At 44.1% G+C, this 18,360-nt stretch overlaps 2 protein-coding genes across 4 annotated transcripts; one reads left to right on the top strand and one right to left on the bottom strand.

Moving 5' to 3' along the window:
• Nucleotides 1-396: 396 nt before the first annotated feature.
• FAM162A (family with sequence similarity 162 member A) lies at nucleotides 397-9,888 on the bottom strand. Its single transcript, XM_033052393.2, has 5 exons — nucleotides 9,625-9,888; nucleotides 8,479-8,598; nucleotides 6,235-6,367; nucleotides 1,702-1,810; nucleotides 397-645 (listed from the first exon to the last, which is right to left on the bottom strand). The coding sequence occupies exons 1-5, from the start codon at nucleotides 9,638-9,640 to the stop codon at nucleotides 559-561; spliced, it is 465 nt and encodes a 154-aa protein (XP_032908284.1). The 5' UTR covers nucleotides 9,641-9,888; the 3' UTR covers nucleotides 397-558.
• A 15-nt stretch (nucleotides 9,889-9,903) lies between these two features.
• On the top strand, nucleotides 9,904-17,809 carry MIX23 (mitochondrial matrix import factor 23). 3 transcript variants are annotated; one of them, XM_033052390.2, is made up of 5 exons: nucleotides 9,904-10,032; nucleotides 11,018-11,143; nucleotides 11,636-11,782; nucleotides 13,988-14,047; nucleotides 17,518-17,809. In XM_033052390.2, the coding sequence occupies exons 1-5, from the start codon at nucleotides 9,982-9,984 to the stop codon at nucleotides 17,566-17,568; spliced, it is 435 nt and encodes a 144-aa protein (XP_032908281.1). In that variant the 5' UTR covers nucleotides 9,904-9,981; the 3' UTR covers nucleotides 17,569-17,809. The 3 variants fall into 3 exon arrangements, with proteins under 3 accessions (XP_032908281.1, XP_032908280.1, XP_032908282.1); XM_033052389.2 differs by having other exon boundaries at nucleotides 9,947-10,050; XM_033052391.2 differs by lacking the exon at nucleotides 9,904-10,032 and adding an exon at nucleotides 10,241-10,904.
• Nucleotides 17,810-18,360: the final 551 nt, after the last annotated feature.

Below are 18,360 nucleotides of genomic sequence, written 5' to 3'. Positions count from 1 at the left end.
TCTTGCACAAAGAGGAACATGTGGATTATTTGAAGTAGCCAGTACCAATACAGAATAAATACAGTTCCATTCTTGCTGAGGAAACCTGAAATAGTGATAGTGGATGACTGGCTAGTGAAGGTATTTTGTTTGTAGAAGCATGGATGTGCAAGTGGAAACCAAATGGACCATTCTTTGGTGTTACAGTTACCTTCCTGTAAGTGGTAAGTAAGAACGATGCAGGGGATTGGTACCAAGAATTCAGTACAGGTTCTGCAGTACTTGAAAAGATGCTTAGTCTGGTGCACAGCACATGGGAAACAATTACATTACTTATCCACTGTGCTCGTGTGTCCTGTCCAAGAACCATGAAGAAAAGAGTTAGGAAAGAAAGGGCCTGTTATTAGGAAAAGAAAGTATATATTTCTGGTTTTATTGATTACAAGACAACTTATTTATTCTTTCTTGAACATGAGCATACAGAACTAATGTACAGGAAAGATGTGATAATATCCTGCTCTCAGTACTGAAAGGGACTTTGCTTTTCTACCCCAGTCCTTGATCACTTCATTTCCTCTTCTACGGTTTAGGAGATGCACCTTCCGCTCTCAACTGGGCTTTCTTCTCCAGGTTTATGCTCATAAGAGATTCATGTCTTTTCATAGCCTACAATGTAATAAGATCATCACTTACCACAGAGTTGAAACTTGAATCAATAACTTACAAAATACTTGACCTATCCTTACCAATGCACAGTTCTGTCAGCTTTAATGCCAGGAAGCCAAGAGGGTTAAAATAAAATATTGAGAGATTATTTTGGCTAAAAGTAATTACTTTTCTGAGAATCAATTAAACCCTTTCTTCAAGGCACTAGCAGATACATTCTGTGCTTCTGGTCAGTATTTAATACTGATCTGATTTTCACGAGACAGAGATACTAGAAACAAATCAAAAGTTAGTATCAGAAACTCTCAGAATATTTTGAGATGAATGGACCACATGGATCATCAATTCCAGCTCTTCAATGAATGACCCACTGAGGGATCAAACTTGCAACCTTGGCATTATTCTCTGGCCAACTGACGTCATCTCAGGAACATAAATAATTCCAGCTGCTTTGAAAACAAGGATTTCAGAGCAGCTGTCCTCTCTTCCTGGTATTTCCATTCATACTAGTCCAGTACAGAGAAGAATGCTCTGGGAATCATCAGTGTTTGATCTCTGCTATTAAAGCCAGGAAAAATCCTTCTACTTTTTCATTTTGGAGTGCTGCATTCTTTTCATTTTAATAGACAAATCCTGACAGAAATGTCAGGTGACAGCTCACAGTGCTGGGGTTAAGACTGTCACTACTTTTAAGGTTTCTGTGGAACACATTAATCTACAGAAACCAGACCTGAACATTGTCATCAGAAGAAAGGCAGCATAACAAATAAAGCTCTTCTGCCACACAGATGCTTGAAGCTCAGAGGTTTTTGTTTGGGTTTTTTTTTTTAAAGAAAGCATCTTAACAGTGACATCATCTTTTTCTGATGGGAATTAGTCAATAAGGGTCACTTCTGGGGAACCAGGAGGATTTACTAAAATTTTGTTCAGTGATAAAATGACAAAAACCCCCAAAACAAACAAACATACCAAACCCCCAAAGCAAGACAGTACTAAAAATCCATAGAGGAACTAAGAAGTTTAACTGAAGATTTATTTGCCCTCATCTGTGCTTACCTGCTTCCCTCTGACCACCATAGTGATACATCCCACTACTGTCAAGGCAATCATGAAATAGCTGAACTTCACACGCAGAGTGGTCTTAGCTGCTCTCACTGTTTCAAGCCTGAAGAAAGAATAGAAGAACAGACTCATTATCAGAGACCCGAACAATTCACTTGGCTAATTATTTAATTTCTCCTAGAGTAGTTTTGTGTAATGCTAACAGCACTTGGCTCTTTGCACAAAGCTTTACAAGAACAGGAAAGGCTGATTCCCTAAGTACCTTGGGAGATACCTGGTAACAGAGGCATTCCTCTCAAAGCTGGAAACAGGTCAAACTTTTTAAACTTTGGTTACTCAATTGTTAAAATGCTGCTTTTGCAGACCACTAGTCTGCAATGCAAAGAAGGAAGGCTGCAGGATTTAAGTGTGTATGTTCATTACTGGAAGAACAGGAAAAAGAGGAATGGTTTAACCAATACAATGTTTTCCTTACTGTCAGCTCCCTCTGTGCTCATTACCACCTTCCAGTATCTGCAAAGTCAGGGAGAATTCATCTGTATTATAATTGTGATTATTAATTCATCCACATTGTAATTTTGTTTTACTATTAACATAATAAAATATGCATTTTTCTCTCAATAGCAGAAGCCTGGTAAAACTCAAAATACAGTGTTTTAGCAGTTAAGAGTTTCTTGGGCAGAGGGAAGCATTAGCACAGCTTTGCAACATCTTCTGCCTGAACTTCAAAACAGTTTCATTTATGATCAGTCTTATTTTCCAGCAAGGTGCTTCCTCTGCTACAGGACTTGAAAGGGCAATAAGTGACAACACAGACTGCTGAATGCAATTCTCAGAAATTCTGAATAGGACTTGGTAAAAGACCAGTGTCTCCACTCCTGCTGGAGTAAATATTCTTAAAGTGAGCTGCTTTCCTGAGAAACTAAGGAAGTGTGGAGGATCGTAAGCTTTCCAACATCAGCTTTGGACAGAGTTTTAATTTTGAATTTTTTTTTTTTTTTAATTCCAGGGGGCTTAGCTAGCAACATCAGTAGCTATATCACCCTTTTGGGAAACCTGTTGCTTACTCTGCTGTTATCTTTCAAAAACCAGAAGTCTTCCACCAGAAGAATAGCAGTTACTAACACCTCCCAGCTGTACATGTGAAGAGTAAAAACAAAAGATTTTGAGTTAAACTCTGAAGATCATTCCACCCAAATGACATTTTGGTTACAGCAGCTTTTAAGTCTGTGTTAGAGAGAACAATGAAAGGAGGGCCAATGAAGCATTAATGCTTTTTAGAAGTGCTTTCCACAATAACCAAAGACCTACACCTTGTATATTTAATCCTTGCAGAATTTAGGGCAGATAACTCCCTTCTCAAGGAGGGCTGATATTCTCACTGATTATATTTGGCACATGACAAAATTCCAGAAGACTGGAAAAGCACCAACATTGTGTAATGAAAAGAATAAATGCATCAAACTAGGTTAATTATGCCCCAAAACTAACATGGAGAAGGTATTAAATCAAACTGGGAAATTATTACTGTGTATAAACATGAGTGAATATGGAATCTTGACCCTTACATTTGGAAGGAAAAAAAAAAAGATATTTAAGGATCCATGATAGTTCAGTGTGGTAAATCACACAAGGACCTGAGAGCTGAGAAATTTTGTTTTTGTTAGAGTATTGATTTGAGTACAAGATTTCTGATCATAGGGAACAAACACATCCATCTACAATGAAACTAATGTTTAATTTTAGCATCCAGGTTATTTGCTTCTGCTAGTAATCTGCAGTGAAAGTCTTGAGTGCAGGCTGCAATTAAGCTGAAATGCACAGCAGCAGGATTTTAAAAGGTTTGCTAGGTAATTTTGGAAATACCTTAGATGTGTTAAGAATTTACAAGAGCAAAAGTTAGATACCTAAACATAACTTGCATTTTAAATCAGTTCAATGGCTAAGTTTAACATTTGTTTAATAAATAGGTTGCTTCACCACATTTTACAAGATTACTGAGTTGTATCACAAGCTCTTACAATCCACAGTTAATCTCAGAACAGGAAAACAAGTTTTTGTGCTTTTGTAGTTCTCAATTGTCTTCTCAGATTTGGCTGAATTATTTGTCTAAATAAAAATAATTCCCTAATTTTTGCACTTGCAAAAATGGTCAGCTTTTATCAGAACTTGGTTTGTCCTTTCAATAAACTACTGAAATCAATCACTCTGCTAACTCTGTTTTCTTAAAAACACTCATAACATGTTTGGTATGCAAAAATATATGAAGTGATAGTAAGTTTTAATAATTTACTCCTGTAGTTTTAAGAAAAATGATTCAATACAAAATTGAAGGATTCCACTTTTAACAAAATTTATTCATTGTGATACATTTAAATACAAGGGTGGAGCTTCAATTCCCATACAGTGCATCTAAACATAGAGAAAATATTTAAGAGGGCAGCTACATCATTTTCTTACACAAGTAGTGCAAGATTCACTGTTTGTTTTTAATTTAAATAAATACAGTAGTTTCACGAATACAAGCCGCACGGATTATAAGCCGCACTTCCGGTGCCTCGACAATGTTGCTGTCTTTGTCAATAGATAAGCCGCACCCCGAATATTAGCCGCACTTTCGTTCGTCGCGAGAATCCATGCGCAGCTTTCACAAATTGGCCAATTAGTAACAGGATCGCGGCATAGCGGGGTTTACTGGCTCGGGGCGGGGCCAGGCAGGCTCGGCCCGCTCATGGTTGCCGACAGGGCCGGGTGGCCCAGCTCAGCGCCACGGCTCGGCGGGGCTGGCCGGGTGGTGCTGCCGCCGCCGCCGGGCTCGCTGGCCCCCCTCTCCCGTCAGCACCGCCCCGCGCCGCGTTCGCTCGCCCGGCTGGCAGGGCTGCCGCCGCCACCGCCGGGCTCGCTGGCCCCCCTCTCCCGTCAGCACCGCCCCGCTGCCGCGTTTGCTAGCCCTGCCAGCAGGGCTGCTGCCGCCGCCGGGCTCGCTGGCCCCCCTCTCCCGTCAGCACCGCCCCGCTGCCGCGTTCGCTCGCCCGGCTGGCAGGGCTGCCGCCACTGCCGCCGGGCTCACCGGCCGCCCCGCGCCGCGTTCGTTTGCCCAGCCGGCAGGGCTGCCGCCGCCGGGCTCGCCGGCTGCCCCGCGCTGCGTTTGCTAGCCCTGCCAGCAGGGCTGCCGCCGGGCTCGCCGGCCGCCCCGCGCCGTGTTTGCTCGCCCGGCCGGCAGGGCTGCCGCCGCCGCCGGGCTCGCTGGCCCCCCTCTCCCGTCAGCACCGCCCCGCTGCCGCGTTCGCTCGCCCAGCCGGCAGGGCTGCCGCCGCCGCCAGGCTCGCCGGCCGCCCCCTCCCGTCTGCACCGCCGCCGCGTTTCCTCGCCCTGGCCGGCACTGTAGGCCCCCGCACTGCCGGGCTCCCCCACGCTGCTGGCCCCGATTCTGCTGGGCTTACCCCCGCTGCCAGGCAGCCCCACCCGTCGGCCTTCCTGCTTCTGCCATGCTCCCCTGCACTGCTAGCCCCAGTTCTCCCAGGCTCCCCCGCCCTGCTGGCCCGGGCTCTGCCGCCCCCCTGCCCCGCCCTGCTGGCTCAGGCTCTGCCGCCCGCCCCCCCACACTGCTGGCCCCGCCTCTGCCAGGCTTTCCCACCTCTGCCGGGGCCGGCCGGGCTCCAGCTTGGCTTGGGGCTGCCGCGGGCTCTCACTTCCGTGTTGGCAGCTTTTAGAATTTTGTTAATGTATTAGCCGCCCCGGAATATTGGCCGCACTTCCGGGTTTCCACCAAAATTTTGGTCAAATTGGTGCGGCTTGTATTTGTGAAATTACTGTACATGTATTTAAAAGCATTACGAACATGTTTAAAAGATAATTATACTATCACTAAGAGTGTTTTTTAAACTAATAGTTGTCTATTGTTGGTAAGTTTGATCTTTATTTTTGTGTGCAAACCAGAACATCCAGTTTTATTTTCTACCTCACACTGGACAAAGCTTTGACATTTTGACTCAGCAGCAACAGGGAAATTTTGACTATATATAGTTAGAGAGCCTTGCCACTGTTAGTTTAAATTCCAACAGTAAAGGAAGTTGGCCTATGGCCTTTAGATAATCATTAATAAATACTTTATATGGATTTCAGTTATTTTATAGCTGCATGTGAAAGTTTCCCGTGTCAAAATACTGACATATAATGAAAAACACTGGAAAAAGCTCACACTAATGTTTGAAAAAAGCTTTGTAATTGTGAGAGAAGAATAAAAATGAACTGATGTGACATGGTTTTCTAATGAAACAACTGATAAATGCTGGTCAACCCTTTGCAAAAAGAAGAAAAAAATCAAGAGGGATACATTATCTTAGTAGAAGGGAATTGCTGAGGTCATTTCATCTACTAGGATAATACACCAAACATAGCAGGGTAAGATTTTTCAGCTGTGCAAGCTGCCCACTTCTTTTAAGAAAAGTTACTTTGGAGTTGCATTCAAGTACCTTATTTCTGCATAGACAAAATCTCTTTTACAGCTTCAAAAGCGACACTTACGAGACAGTCTCTGGTATATCCTCTGCCTTTTTGAAATGGCCTGCCCACACCAAAAACCTTTTCTCCCAGTCTGTAGGCTTGTACCCAGGCACTCCCGAAGCAGATCGACCTAAAAACACTCCAACAAAACGCACTAAGACAAAACAACAAAACACCACCAAAAACAGCAGTCAGAGAGGCTGGATAATCAGCTGTAACAAAACCAGTTAGGGTGAGCAATGCAAAACTCTAAATATTATTGCTAGAGGTAGTTACAGAATGAAAAGTGTATCACAGATGAACAAACGTGTAAATATGAATTAAACTGAAGCCATGTAAGGAAAGCCAAATCCTTCCCAAAACCTCTGTATCTGCAGGTCTAAATATGCAGAAGCTCCTCCACCAGCTAAGCTTCCTAAGGTACTGTTTTTCTATTTAATTTAAATAAGGTTAAAAAAAAAAAGAAAAGCCAACATGCAAGTAACAATAAAAGCCAATATAACTTCACAGAATGTTAACTTTTTCAGTGTAAGATTTTCTCTTAGCTGAAGGCATAAATAAACAGATATAGGCAAAGACTGGACACATAATTTTCAGGTCAGTCTTTCAAACTCCATATACAAAATATTCATATTGTATCAGCAAGCTTTTAATATATAACATACCATTAAAATCTAAGAAACAAAGTGCAAAGATAGACAGCTTTTTTCTTTCAAACAACATGCAGAATTCTGTATGGCCGTGTTCTCCCTCATGGATTCATGCATTATCTTGGAACTGGGGTGGATACAGTTTGCTGACATCATCAGGTTATTAAAAAATATAAAGAAGAGGGCTGAGCCCAAAATGCCACAGGGCTTCAGAACGCAGCATCAATGAACTGGCCTGAGGACTTCCCTTGTCCATAAACAGGAAGCAATTCCAGTTCACACATAAATGACAGACTCTACCCTCACTTATTAACCATTACCTAGACCCGAGCAAAGCCTTGGGGTTCCACAGTGGTTTTGGCAAGTAACAGAAAAGAAAACTGCCTAAGTGTCAGTGATCAGGAACTCACAGACAAACACAGAAGCATTACTGTGCCTCTGTGTAAAACTGTGACTCCAGCTTTTCAAAAAGCATGAGAAATACTTAGAGGGAGCTGAAATTGAACGAGCACAGAGAGAACACTTGCAAGGACAGCCACAGGTATGGAATCGTCACCATGTAAGAAACTGTGCCACAGACTGAGACCCTTTGGCCTGGAAAAGCAGTGACTGAAGCTCTCTTCAGCCCAGCAGAGCTTTGTAAAAGACATTGGGAATGTGGGTTATAATAAGGACTTGGTTTGGAAGGGGTACTGAATAAAGGAAAATCAGATGATAAAAAAATGCATATCGGGTTCAAAACACAAGACTAGCTTAGAGAAGAAATTCTTAGGGAATTTTAACATCTACATTCTTAGAGAAGATGGATGCTAAAATACATCCAGCTTCACGAAAACGGGTGAATTTCTGGGGGGAAAAACATTCAGTGAGGACTATTAAACACCAAGATGTTTCTTCCTTAGGTTCTTGCTGTAGGTCACCATTCCCACTTCACAAAATGTAAGGGATTTCCTTTATTGGCCCCTGCTGGAGGCATCACACTTTTAAGGAGACCTTTTGTCCTACCCAGTGCAGCTGATTCATGTTTTTAACATACAGTCATGCCAAACGCTTCACATCTGTGTGCTCCTTTTCTCCTGCATGGATGGACCATAAAGAATCTGTGATACAGGGAGCACAGAACTGTCCCACATACAGTAAGAAAAATGTTTTATAGCCTGAGCTTTCCCTGACCAACTCCACCCTTAAACATGAACAATTCAGACACTTCCCTGCAGTGCACATTCAGTTTTTGGAACAGCTGGTGCTGGCTGCACTCTGAAAAACTGCAAAAGTCTTTTAGCTCACACAACCTTCCTAAAAATGAATTGTTTACAGTGGGGCTGAACAGGCAGTTCCAGAGCAGGGTTGAGGAGTGTGCACTAGATAAGGTTCTGGTGATCTGCTACAAAGTGAATATTTCCTCACAAGGGGAAATATTGACCCCTGGCTTTTTGTTAGAAAACAAGACTTTACCAAACTTAATGCTCCATTTTTCAGTCTAGAGACCAGAACTCTCACAAAATCAGGGATATGAGCATCTCTGTCAGCCAAATTCCTGTTCAGATGACTGCAGCACAGATATGCAAGTATTCCGTGGCATGAAGCATTCCACAACTCTATCAAAGACTCTTACTCTTTGACTGAAGGTCTTGCTGGGGTTTAATGCACAGCCTTCTGCTTATCTTCAGGTCCACTCCCTCGGTCATCCTCAGAACTGAGGGAATATTTCTTCCCAGCAATTTAACAGCCATATCTGGAAGAGAAAGCCGAGAAAGCAAAGAGGCCAAATTTCCCTCAGAGCAGTAGAAAGTGGGAGCCAGCTTTTCAGTGGAAGCATTTGAGGTTTTTTTTTTAACACAAGAGGGGAAAAAAAAGAAAGAAATAGGTACAAATGAAGACAAGAAGTACCAGATTTAGTTGTAAGAGCCTACCAAATAAATTAAAACCTGTTTATAAGATATGCTTTGAACTTGCTCAGTAATCTTACACAGAAAAACGTGAATGCAATTAAATTAATTTAGGGGAAAAAAAGAAAAAAAAAAGAATGCAAGATAACGTCCTACAACAGCAATTCCTAGAACACATTACACATCACAATTTCCAGGAACTCATCTATATATATGCTTCAGATATACTTTGGATAGTGCCATTTCAAGGACTGCACAGTAGCATTCTACCACTCTTGTCCCAAAAGCATGGACAAAGTCAAGTCAAAAAAGCAGAATCTTTAGCACTGAGAGGAAACTACTTTGCAGTGCGTTAGAAAAGGCCGGGGCACCTTATATACCAACGCATACTTCAAAGAAGGCGCTTCTAATGCATTAATTAATATAATGAAAATTTTGGGAAAAAAACCCAACCAAACTAACTCAGAAAGGCAAAAATGGCACTTTCAAAAATATAAAATAAGTTCTTTTTTTCCTTCGTTATTCTATCTGAAGGTGTGTCTCCTAAGGCCCTTGACTTTCGAGGTATAACACACTCCCGGCTCTGAAAAAACAGTAATTTACATTTACAGGCAACACCCCCAACGAAATCTGACTCTTTTCAAGCTCTGTAGAGAAACCGGAGTACAGCACCACTTCTACCACTGTTTTGAACGCCAGTCCATCAGACACGGCCCCTCACGCTTGGCTTCGCACCCGCCGCAGCGTCGGCCGGGGCCACCTCGTCCGGGCGCCGGGCCCGGCCCCTCGGGGGCCCGGGGGAGGAGGCGAACCGGCGGCAGCCCCAGCCCGGTCCCGGGGCTCGGTCACTCCCTGCTGCCGCCATGACTCACCGGCACGGTCCCACATAGCACTGCGTCGGGCCTGCTGGGCGCTGTTCAATGTCACCGCTGGGCTCCGCCCCGGGCCCGCGATTGGAGGGAGCCGCTCCGTGAGACGTTCGGGTCGCCGGGGCTGGCACCGCCTCCGCAGGAGGAAGCCGGAGCTCTCCCAGCGGCTGAAGGAGGCGAAGGGGTTGTGAGGTCGCTGCCGGTGGAGATGCACGGCCGGGGGCCGCTGTGCCGGGGGCCGCGCTCCGACGGGTCCCGCCCCGACGGGTCCCGCCCCGACGGGTCCCGCCCCGCTCCGCCCCGCGCGTCATCCCGGCTCCCCGCCGGATTGGGCGCCGCCGCGCCCTCGGCCGATCCAGGATGGCGGCGCCCAGCGGAGCCGCGAGCTGCGAGGACTTCGCCGAGTTCCAGGTTACCTGCACAGGGCGGGTAGGGCCGGGCCGGGCGCTGCTGCCGCCGCAGCTGCCGCCTCCCCCTCCTCCTCCTCCTCCTCCCGTGCCCGCGCCCCGCGCGCTCCCTCCGCCTCTCGGCGAGGGACCGCGCGGGAGCGCGCGCCCCGTGCGCGAGGTCACCCGGCTCCTCGCGGCCGGCAGCGGGATGTAGCAGGACGGAGCAGGATCCGGCCTTCCCCTCCCCTTTCCTCATCCCTCTGGCGGGAGCGGGGCCGGGCGCCTCCACTTCCCCGCAGGTCCCTTTCTCGGAACGGAGCGCTTCCGGCGCGGGAGCCCCGCGGACGGCGGGAGTTTCGTGGGCGCCTCCGCGGCGTTTAAGAGTGTGAGGTGCCACCCGTGCCTTGGGCGGCGCGAGCAGGGCCCAGGCCGGCGGGGCCGTGGCGAACCGGCCTGCTTCTCGAACACGGAACCCCAGGGTATGCTGAGTAGCTGGGGACCCTCAGGAATCAGCGAGTCCAGCTCCTGGCCCTGCACAGGACACCACAAGGGTCACACTATGTGCCTGAGAGCATTGTCCAAACATATCCTGAACTCTGTCAGGCTGGGAGCTGTGACCACTTCCCTGAGGAGCCTGTTCCTGGGATCCAACCTAAAACCCTCCCCCCAGGTTTGCCGTCTTGGTGCAGATTGCCCCCAGTTTCCTGTGTGGAAGCAGGGACTGGGACTTGAGCACAGGCTCTTCAGCCTGTCCATGCTGCTTGCAGGGCCAGGGGATTTCAGGGGACATCAGTTACTCACCCTGCTCTGGCCTTTGCTGCCAAGGAAACTCCATGGTTTGCAGCACATACTTCTGCATGTGGGATTGTTCCTTTGGTGTGCTTCTAACTCTTTGTAAGGAATCCTATTTAATTTCTATTAAAATGCTTTACTATGCAATTTTTTTTGTAGTAGGCTTTTCTGAGAGATATAAACAAGTATCTCTCTCTCTCTCTTTTTTAACACAGGAGCTGCTCAGGGTGATGAGGACAATCGATGATAGAATTGTTCATGAACTAAACACTACAATTCCAACAGCTTCCTTTGTGGGGAAAGTTGATCCTGGCCAGACGTGTAAAGAGCTGTACGAGTCTGTGAGTGTGCACGCCTTAGACTTTCAACTCCCTTCCTGCGCCCTGTCATGTGCAGTGGTCAGTAAAGCATCCTCAGTGTCTAAGGAAAGCACTGCTTTAGTAGATCCTGCTTTATGTATTCCTAACTGTCTTGCTTAACATCTCCACACACTGCTCTGCTTTAAGACCACGCAGGGAAGTTTTCTGTTCTGCAGTACTGATCCTTTGACGATCTTTTTAAAAGGGTGCTTGCTTTTCCTGCCGCTCTGCAAGACTCCTCATGTTTACCTTTGACTTTTGATCAACTTGGTAAGAGCAAGAATGACAGGATAGTTTGAGTTGAGAGTAGCTGTTGCTTAAAGCAGTGTTGTTTCCCACATGTGGATTGAATTCAGTGGGATTTCTGTGGGCACAGCAATACCATTTACTTTAGAAAGTGTCTCTTTAAACTTATAATTAGGAGATTTTTATTCTCTAATGAGTCACTGTGACTTTCTCTCTCTCCGTACTTAGTTGATGGATGCTCACACCAAGAGAGAAAGAATCATCAAAAACTGCATCTCTCAGACTTCTGCTGTAGTGAAAACTCTCAAAGAAAAGAGGGAAAAGGCCCCTGAAGATGCAGCATTATTAAAGCAACTCAGGAAAGAGCAGACAAAGGTGAGTGGTGGAGCCTTCTAGAGGTCACTTGTAGAGGAGAAAGTGGGTATCTTTCTCAAACAGAAAGACCAGTGTGTGATAGAGGAAACGTGAGGTGGATCCTGAGTCAAGCAGTCTTTTCCAAGGTTCTTGATAACTCTTGTTGGGTCTTGTGAGAATTATTTTCCCAAGGCCTTAAGGCAGAGAGCTGCCTTTTTCCTGAGATTCTTTTATACAAATGCTGTAGAAAAACACATTCTTTACCGTGGTGGATTCTAACCTTCACTGACTGACACCACTGAGTCACAAGCTTGACTTATTCTCTACAAGATGCTTCCATGCAACCTTGAATTCCACTTACACAATCTTTTTGCTGTTTGGTATTTCTTGGATTAATATTTGGAGGACCTTGTGATGGTGGGAGAGAGACTTCTAGGTTTGCATATGGAATTCTAATGTGCAAATGCCCCTCAACCTTCTGGCCTGTGGGTGGAAAGTGTACTTCACCAGAGGTGATCATCGGGGATTGAATATCAGAAGTGAAGAAAGGAACCCCACTGAAGTTCTCACCCCACTTCCAGGGCCCCTTTTGGATATGGAAAAGGATACTGAGAGAACCATGTGGCAGACGAGCAGTTTAATCCTTAAAGCCTTACTTATTGAACTGCTAACAAGCATGGATATTAGTTTGGAAAACTGGAGTGGTAGCTTAGTATTTTCTATAAATTTTGTTAACAGAGCCAGTTCTTTAAATCATTTAGTTACTGAGCCTGAAATCTCTCACTGAAAACACTGGGAGGATCACAATGATAGTGTTTAATGATTGAAGGTGGCTTCAAATGTTAAAAGCAATCCTTGATTTAGAAACATCTCAGAAACTTTTTATGAGATCACCCTTGCGTTTTTTTTCTCTTCAAAACACAGTTGTGTTTTTTCTACAAGTCAGAAAAGCTATATTGACAAAACACATCCTAGTTTTAAGAGTGGGAATTTCAAATATTTTTTCACTTGCTTGCAATACAGATCTCTTTTCCCTTGATATGTGTGTTTCTCTCATCCTGCTAGATGTACAACTTAGAAGACTTCATGCAAAATTATTACTTCTGGGTCACTGAATGAGAAAAGTTGGAGCAGTAGTTTCTTTGAAGTGCTAAAGATCCTCTGAGTGTTTATTTTATAGAGACTTATCCTGATTGTCCAGTCACTCTGGATGCTGGATTATTATTTCAAACAGATTGAAGTCCTGTTGAATTGGAGAAAGTGCATCCAATGATTGTTAGCAACTCTGTGTCCTTGGATATCTTACTTGGAAAGTTTTTTGTGGGATTGCTGTCTTGGCTTCCACCTGTTCACCAGGCCTCTAATTGGAACCATGTATTGAAAATGGATAAACTCTGACTCAGTCTCTTGTGTTAAATACTCTAACAAGAATGCGTCCTAAATTTGGGCAAAAATGGCAGATGGTTCTTAAATCTCCTACTATTGCTTCGACCAAATCACCCGAACACAACTGTCACATCTGCCCCTTGGGATTTCTAATAGGTGTGAAACAAAGAGATTCTTGTCCTTCTCACAGGTCAAGTGAGTGCTCAAGAACTGTGTACTGGTGGTAGCTTTTGCCAGAGCTTCTACATCTCTGTAGTGCTGATTTGTCCTTCAGTGATGACATAAAATATTAACTGGTTCAGACAGCATGAACAATGCGTGCTCGTACTGCAGACCCTTTTTGGTCAGTGCACTTAGATGGCAAATGAAGCACAGAGCGTCTGTTCATAACCTTAGGTTTTAAATCCACGATCTTAGCTGGATCCTAGCTTTGCCAGCTTCATATATGACTCTAATAGTGCAAGAGTGGCAACTCAAGGCTGCACAGCTAACCCCAGCCCTGTGCGGGATGTATGAATTAGGTGCAGTTATTTGTGCCTGTGAAGCCATCAATGTTAATTAGTTAATTGCTAGCAAATCTTGATGGGCATTATTTAGGAATAGAGCATGAATAATCAGGCTCTACTGCCAGGCTTGCTTTGTGAGTCTGCCTTCACTGTGCCCTTGCAGACTTGTGTGTGCCCTGAGCATTGGCTGACTGGAAGGGCCAGGCTCTTGGACTTTGGTTTGCACCATCAGAGGAGGTGTGCACCTGGCTGGAAAGTTGCAATGGTAGTAAATGCTGAAGGCTTCAGGGAGATATGTTTGACAATAACCTTTTTTATCTGTTATTTTCTGCAGTTGAAATTGATGCAGTCGGAGCTCAATGTTGAAGAAGTGGTAAACGACAGAAGCTGGAAGGTATTCAGTCGTTTAGTAGTGATGATGTTCTGTCCCAACAGACAGTCCTGCACTGGAGGTGTGGGACTGGTACCTTATGAAGCAGGTTAGCTAGAAATAGGTGACGGCAGTGCTCGGGGAGGTGCTTCAAGTCAGTAATTTTCCCAGTTCTGGATGCAGAGATCAAAGTTTTTCGGTTACACTGCCAAGGGAAGAAAAGCTTCTGATTTAGTGGGGAGGAAAGACTGTGGATTATTCCCTTTCTCCCCCTTGCCAGTGGCTGAGTACTTTCTAGGCATTTCTGTGGTGACTTCTCTGAAGAGCTTTGTACAACCTCTAACAATGTCAGAGAGATGGGTCTTTCACATTTACCTGTATCTGGTGCTCATCACAGCTCTGAGCGGAGGCCGGGGAGAGTGAAGCTGTAGAAGTTGAGGCTTTTTGTGATGGGGTTTTCTCAGGCCTGAACAGACACTCCCTGGTGCAAAGGGCAGCCTTGTCATTGCTCTCTTGTGTCAGCAGGGGGTGCAGATCACCCTCTGGATCGATGGCCTCAAAGTCTATCTGGTGATTTTAACACATCTTAAATTCTGAGGTAGCTGTATTGTGTCACTGCAGCATTTCACATCTGGCATCCTTTTCTGGTTTGATGTAGCTTTTCAGAACTCTCAATACTGCAGAAAGAACCTCTTTCCCTCTCTAAATGCAAAAAGAATTTTTGCAAATAGCTAGTACTAGCTGCACCTCCTTTTTAATCCCTACTTCTTGATTTTAGTCCCCTAGATTGCAGCAATGTAAAACCAATACAGCTTTATGTCTTGAGTGTCCATCAGTAACCTCAGTGCAGGCTGATGAAGTGAATATTTACACAGTTTTCTGCATATACTTTGCCATCAGTACACCTCTGTACTGTCCCAAAAACCTAAGCATGCACTTCAGTTTAATTTTAAACCCACTCAGATCTGACTAAGCAATGGCACAGCCCTAATAATAACATGCTGCAGGTCACCAGGGGCAAATATTTTACAGCAGCTCTACTGTAGGGGCACAACCCTCACCCTAATCTTTGTTCTGAAGCACCAAATTTAATAATGATCCCAGAGGTTTCTGTTAGCCACATTAAGCTTTTACTGGTGGCAGAACTGTCTAATTTTTCCTGAAGATTGAGAGTTTTTAAACACTTAGGCATGCATGGTGCCGGGGTACTTTAGCCTGCTAATGTATTGCTCAGCCAATGTTCAGAGTGAGGCTTAAAGAGATAAATATTTCTTGGTTTTATCTTCAACTCTGCTGAACTATGCCCTGAGTATACAGATAAATGTCTCCTTTAGCTGCCCATAAAAATGTCACTGATGGAATTAGAGCCAGTCATGATTGCAGACCAAATGCAGTTTGTTACCTGGAAGTGATTATTGGTGTGCAGGCTGCTGTTTTTCTACTGTAGACTTCTGGTTGGAAAGTACACTTGTGTTTTTCCATTAATCTTAAACAATTGAAAACTAATTGGACAAAACTGATTAGGAAACATTTTTTTTAAATACTGGCTGACACTGGCAATAGTGGCATACAGAAGGATGTTACTTTAGAGAAATCTATGCAGTGGAATTTGGATGATACCAAACCAGGAACTGACTTTCATACAAGACTTGCATTAGTCTCTGTCCAACATCTCCACATTGGAGTTTATTATTGGAGTGGTTTATGCAAATACGTAAAAGCCAACAAAATCAAACTTTTTAGTAATATGAATTTTAAGGTTTCTCAGCCATTACTTTTTCTGAAAAATGTCTGAAAAATGAGAATAGTACTTCATAGATAGACCAATGGATTTAAGTGGCCTAAGTAACACACTGAGATCTGTGAACCAATGTCATAAAAGTAGGAGACAGTGTTAGTAAGACTGCAGTGTTGATCTTCCTGCCACAGGTTGCAGAGTAACTTGAAGATCCTTTGAAAGTTAGCATGATAGCAAGCAATCAGGTGTGTTGTTTCATACTAGAGATCCTTGCAGTGGTTTAAAGAGTATTTCCAGCATTCTTTTAGACATATATGCCATTAAAATGTCATTAACAGACAATGGACAAAAAAATGATGTGATTTATTTAGTAGTAAAATGTTTCTGAATTGGACCTGCTGTTGCTCTTAATTTCTACAGTTTCCTCCTATCACTGATCTCAAACCTTTACCTCATCTGAACTCTTCCAGACGTGTCTATTCCATGTGGTAACATAATGGCTGCTATGAAAGGACCTATAGCTTTTGTTTTCTGCAGTATGAAGCAGTTTGTAATACATGTTGATTTCTTAAAATAAATAAAATTTGAAAGGTAATTGAAAATTACTCCAAAATTGTTGAGAAGCAATGCTGTAACTAATGTCTACTCCAGGCTTCACTTTTGCTGAAGTTGCTGTAGATTGTGAACTATGAATAAGATCAGCTGTAGAAGATTCTAGGAAGATAGAGCATGAAACAATGTATTTATATAAAGTGTTGGATAACTTCCCCAAAATTACAAGATCGCTCGCTTTGCACATAAAGCCAGTAGGAGAGTTCATGAAACTTCATATCCTGATGATCACAGGCACTTGGATCTTCCAAATCCCTGGACAGCTTGGCAAAATATGCTCTTGTGGGAATGGTGGTGGGACAACCAACACCTGCCAGAGCCTCAGCTTGGTGGCAGGTGATGCTTGTGTTGCTTTCAGGACTTGTTCTGGACAAGTTTAGATAAAAACTGATAAATAACTAAATGGCTTGCGAAAAGCACCTGCAGTCTTGGTGGGAGCCTGTGTGTTTTGCTTTGTATTCAGACTGCCTTACTTTCAATAGTCACATTTATTTGCCCTCTTTGAGCAGACCAGCATCAGTTCAAGTTAAGTATACATGATCCTCAGTACCCATTTCTGGAGATTAAATTTTACCTAGAGAAGGTGCCAGAGGTGAGTGAGGCAGGAGTGCTGTGCCCTTTGCAGTGAGCGGCACCATTGGTACAGGCAGGCAGATCACTGGAAGTGTTCATGTGGCTTCCAGGAGCCCTTGCCCCTCTTCTTGGCTGTCATGCCAATGTAAAATGTGCCTGCTCGGGAAAGACAGGAATACAGCACCCAAATTTGAATGCCAAAGTGAACTTGACAGAACACAACCATTCAGGAGCCTTCCAACGATTACTTCCCTCCCTTTTAAAAACAAAAAGGAATCAGTATTTTTGATGATAACTGCTTGCCAGGATTAAGAGTCTGCATTATCTGAGGGAGAACACTTAGTGCTGTGCAGTCTCCCAACATCAGGCTGCAAACTTTGGATTTACTAAGGCCAGGAGAGAAGGTGAATGGAGATGGATGTCTTGGTAAGTGCCATTTATTGATACCTCAGAACTGGGCAGCTTGAGATGGGTGCTACATGAAGAGGTAGTTGCCTGAACTGTCTGTGAAGTTGTGCCCATTTCCTGGATGGGGCTGATTCACTTTTGCTCTTCTGTTTTGGTGTCTTAGGTATTTAATGAGCGGTGCCGAATTCACTACAAGCCTCCGAAGAGTCAATGATGATGTGGGGTATTTTCCATCAAGGTGGTCCATAACTGTGAGAGGCAAACTGGAAAGAGACCTTGGGTGAGCTGAACTGGGACCCTCCAGAACCAGTAGAACCCAGTTATGTTTTGGACCTACTTAGCTGAACTCTCAAGCTTGAAATGATTCTCCTGTAATTAAGAGAAAACAACTCATCTTTTGTACAAAATATGTGAACAAATGAGTTTTATAGTATTAAAACAATTTTCAAATGGAATGCAAAACTGGCATCTTTCTTGAACTTCCACAGCTTCAGTGATCCCAGAGGGGAAGAAACAGTAAAACCCATCCTGAGCAGGGAGGACAAGGCTCTCCCTGAGCTGATGCCTGCTAAAATATCAGTGAATGTGATCTTTTTGTGGAAAAAATCTGAAGTCTGAAAGAAAAGAAAAATTACAGACTGATCAGCAAATGTAGTAGGTTCAGCATCTCTGAAAGTCAGAAGTTACCAGCCTTGTTCTGAACTGCTCAACACAAGCAACAGTGGCTCAGAGTTGTGTGTGGGTACAGGTTTGCCACTGCTCCTGCAGGGCTGACAGGCAGCATCTGTTGCTTATTGCCCTTTGGTCTGTGTTGCCAAGTTCTGGACTTTACATTTATATAGGTGTCAATTAAAACCACTTATGGTTGGAGCTGAAGATGTGTCTCATTTGGGAATGAGACTGCCCAGAGACCCTTTTTTGTCCCTCCTTCTGAACCTATAAGATTAGTTCTAAAGGTGAATTGTGTTTGAGCTAAGGAAATAGCTGTGCATACCTAATCCTGTTG

The sequence above is a fragment of the Catharus ustulatus genome, chromosome 2 (genome assembly GCF_009819885.2).
Source record: "Catharus ustulatus isolate bCatUst1 chromosome 2, bCatUst1.pri.v2, whole genome shotgun sequence".
Lineage (NCBI taxonomy): Eukaryota > Metazoa > Chordata > Aves > Passeriformes > Turdidae > Catharus > Catharus ustulatus.
The sequence above is the reverse complement of the archived record's forward strand: the minus strand, read 5'-3'. Positions and strand labels throughout refer to the sequence as shown.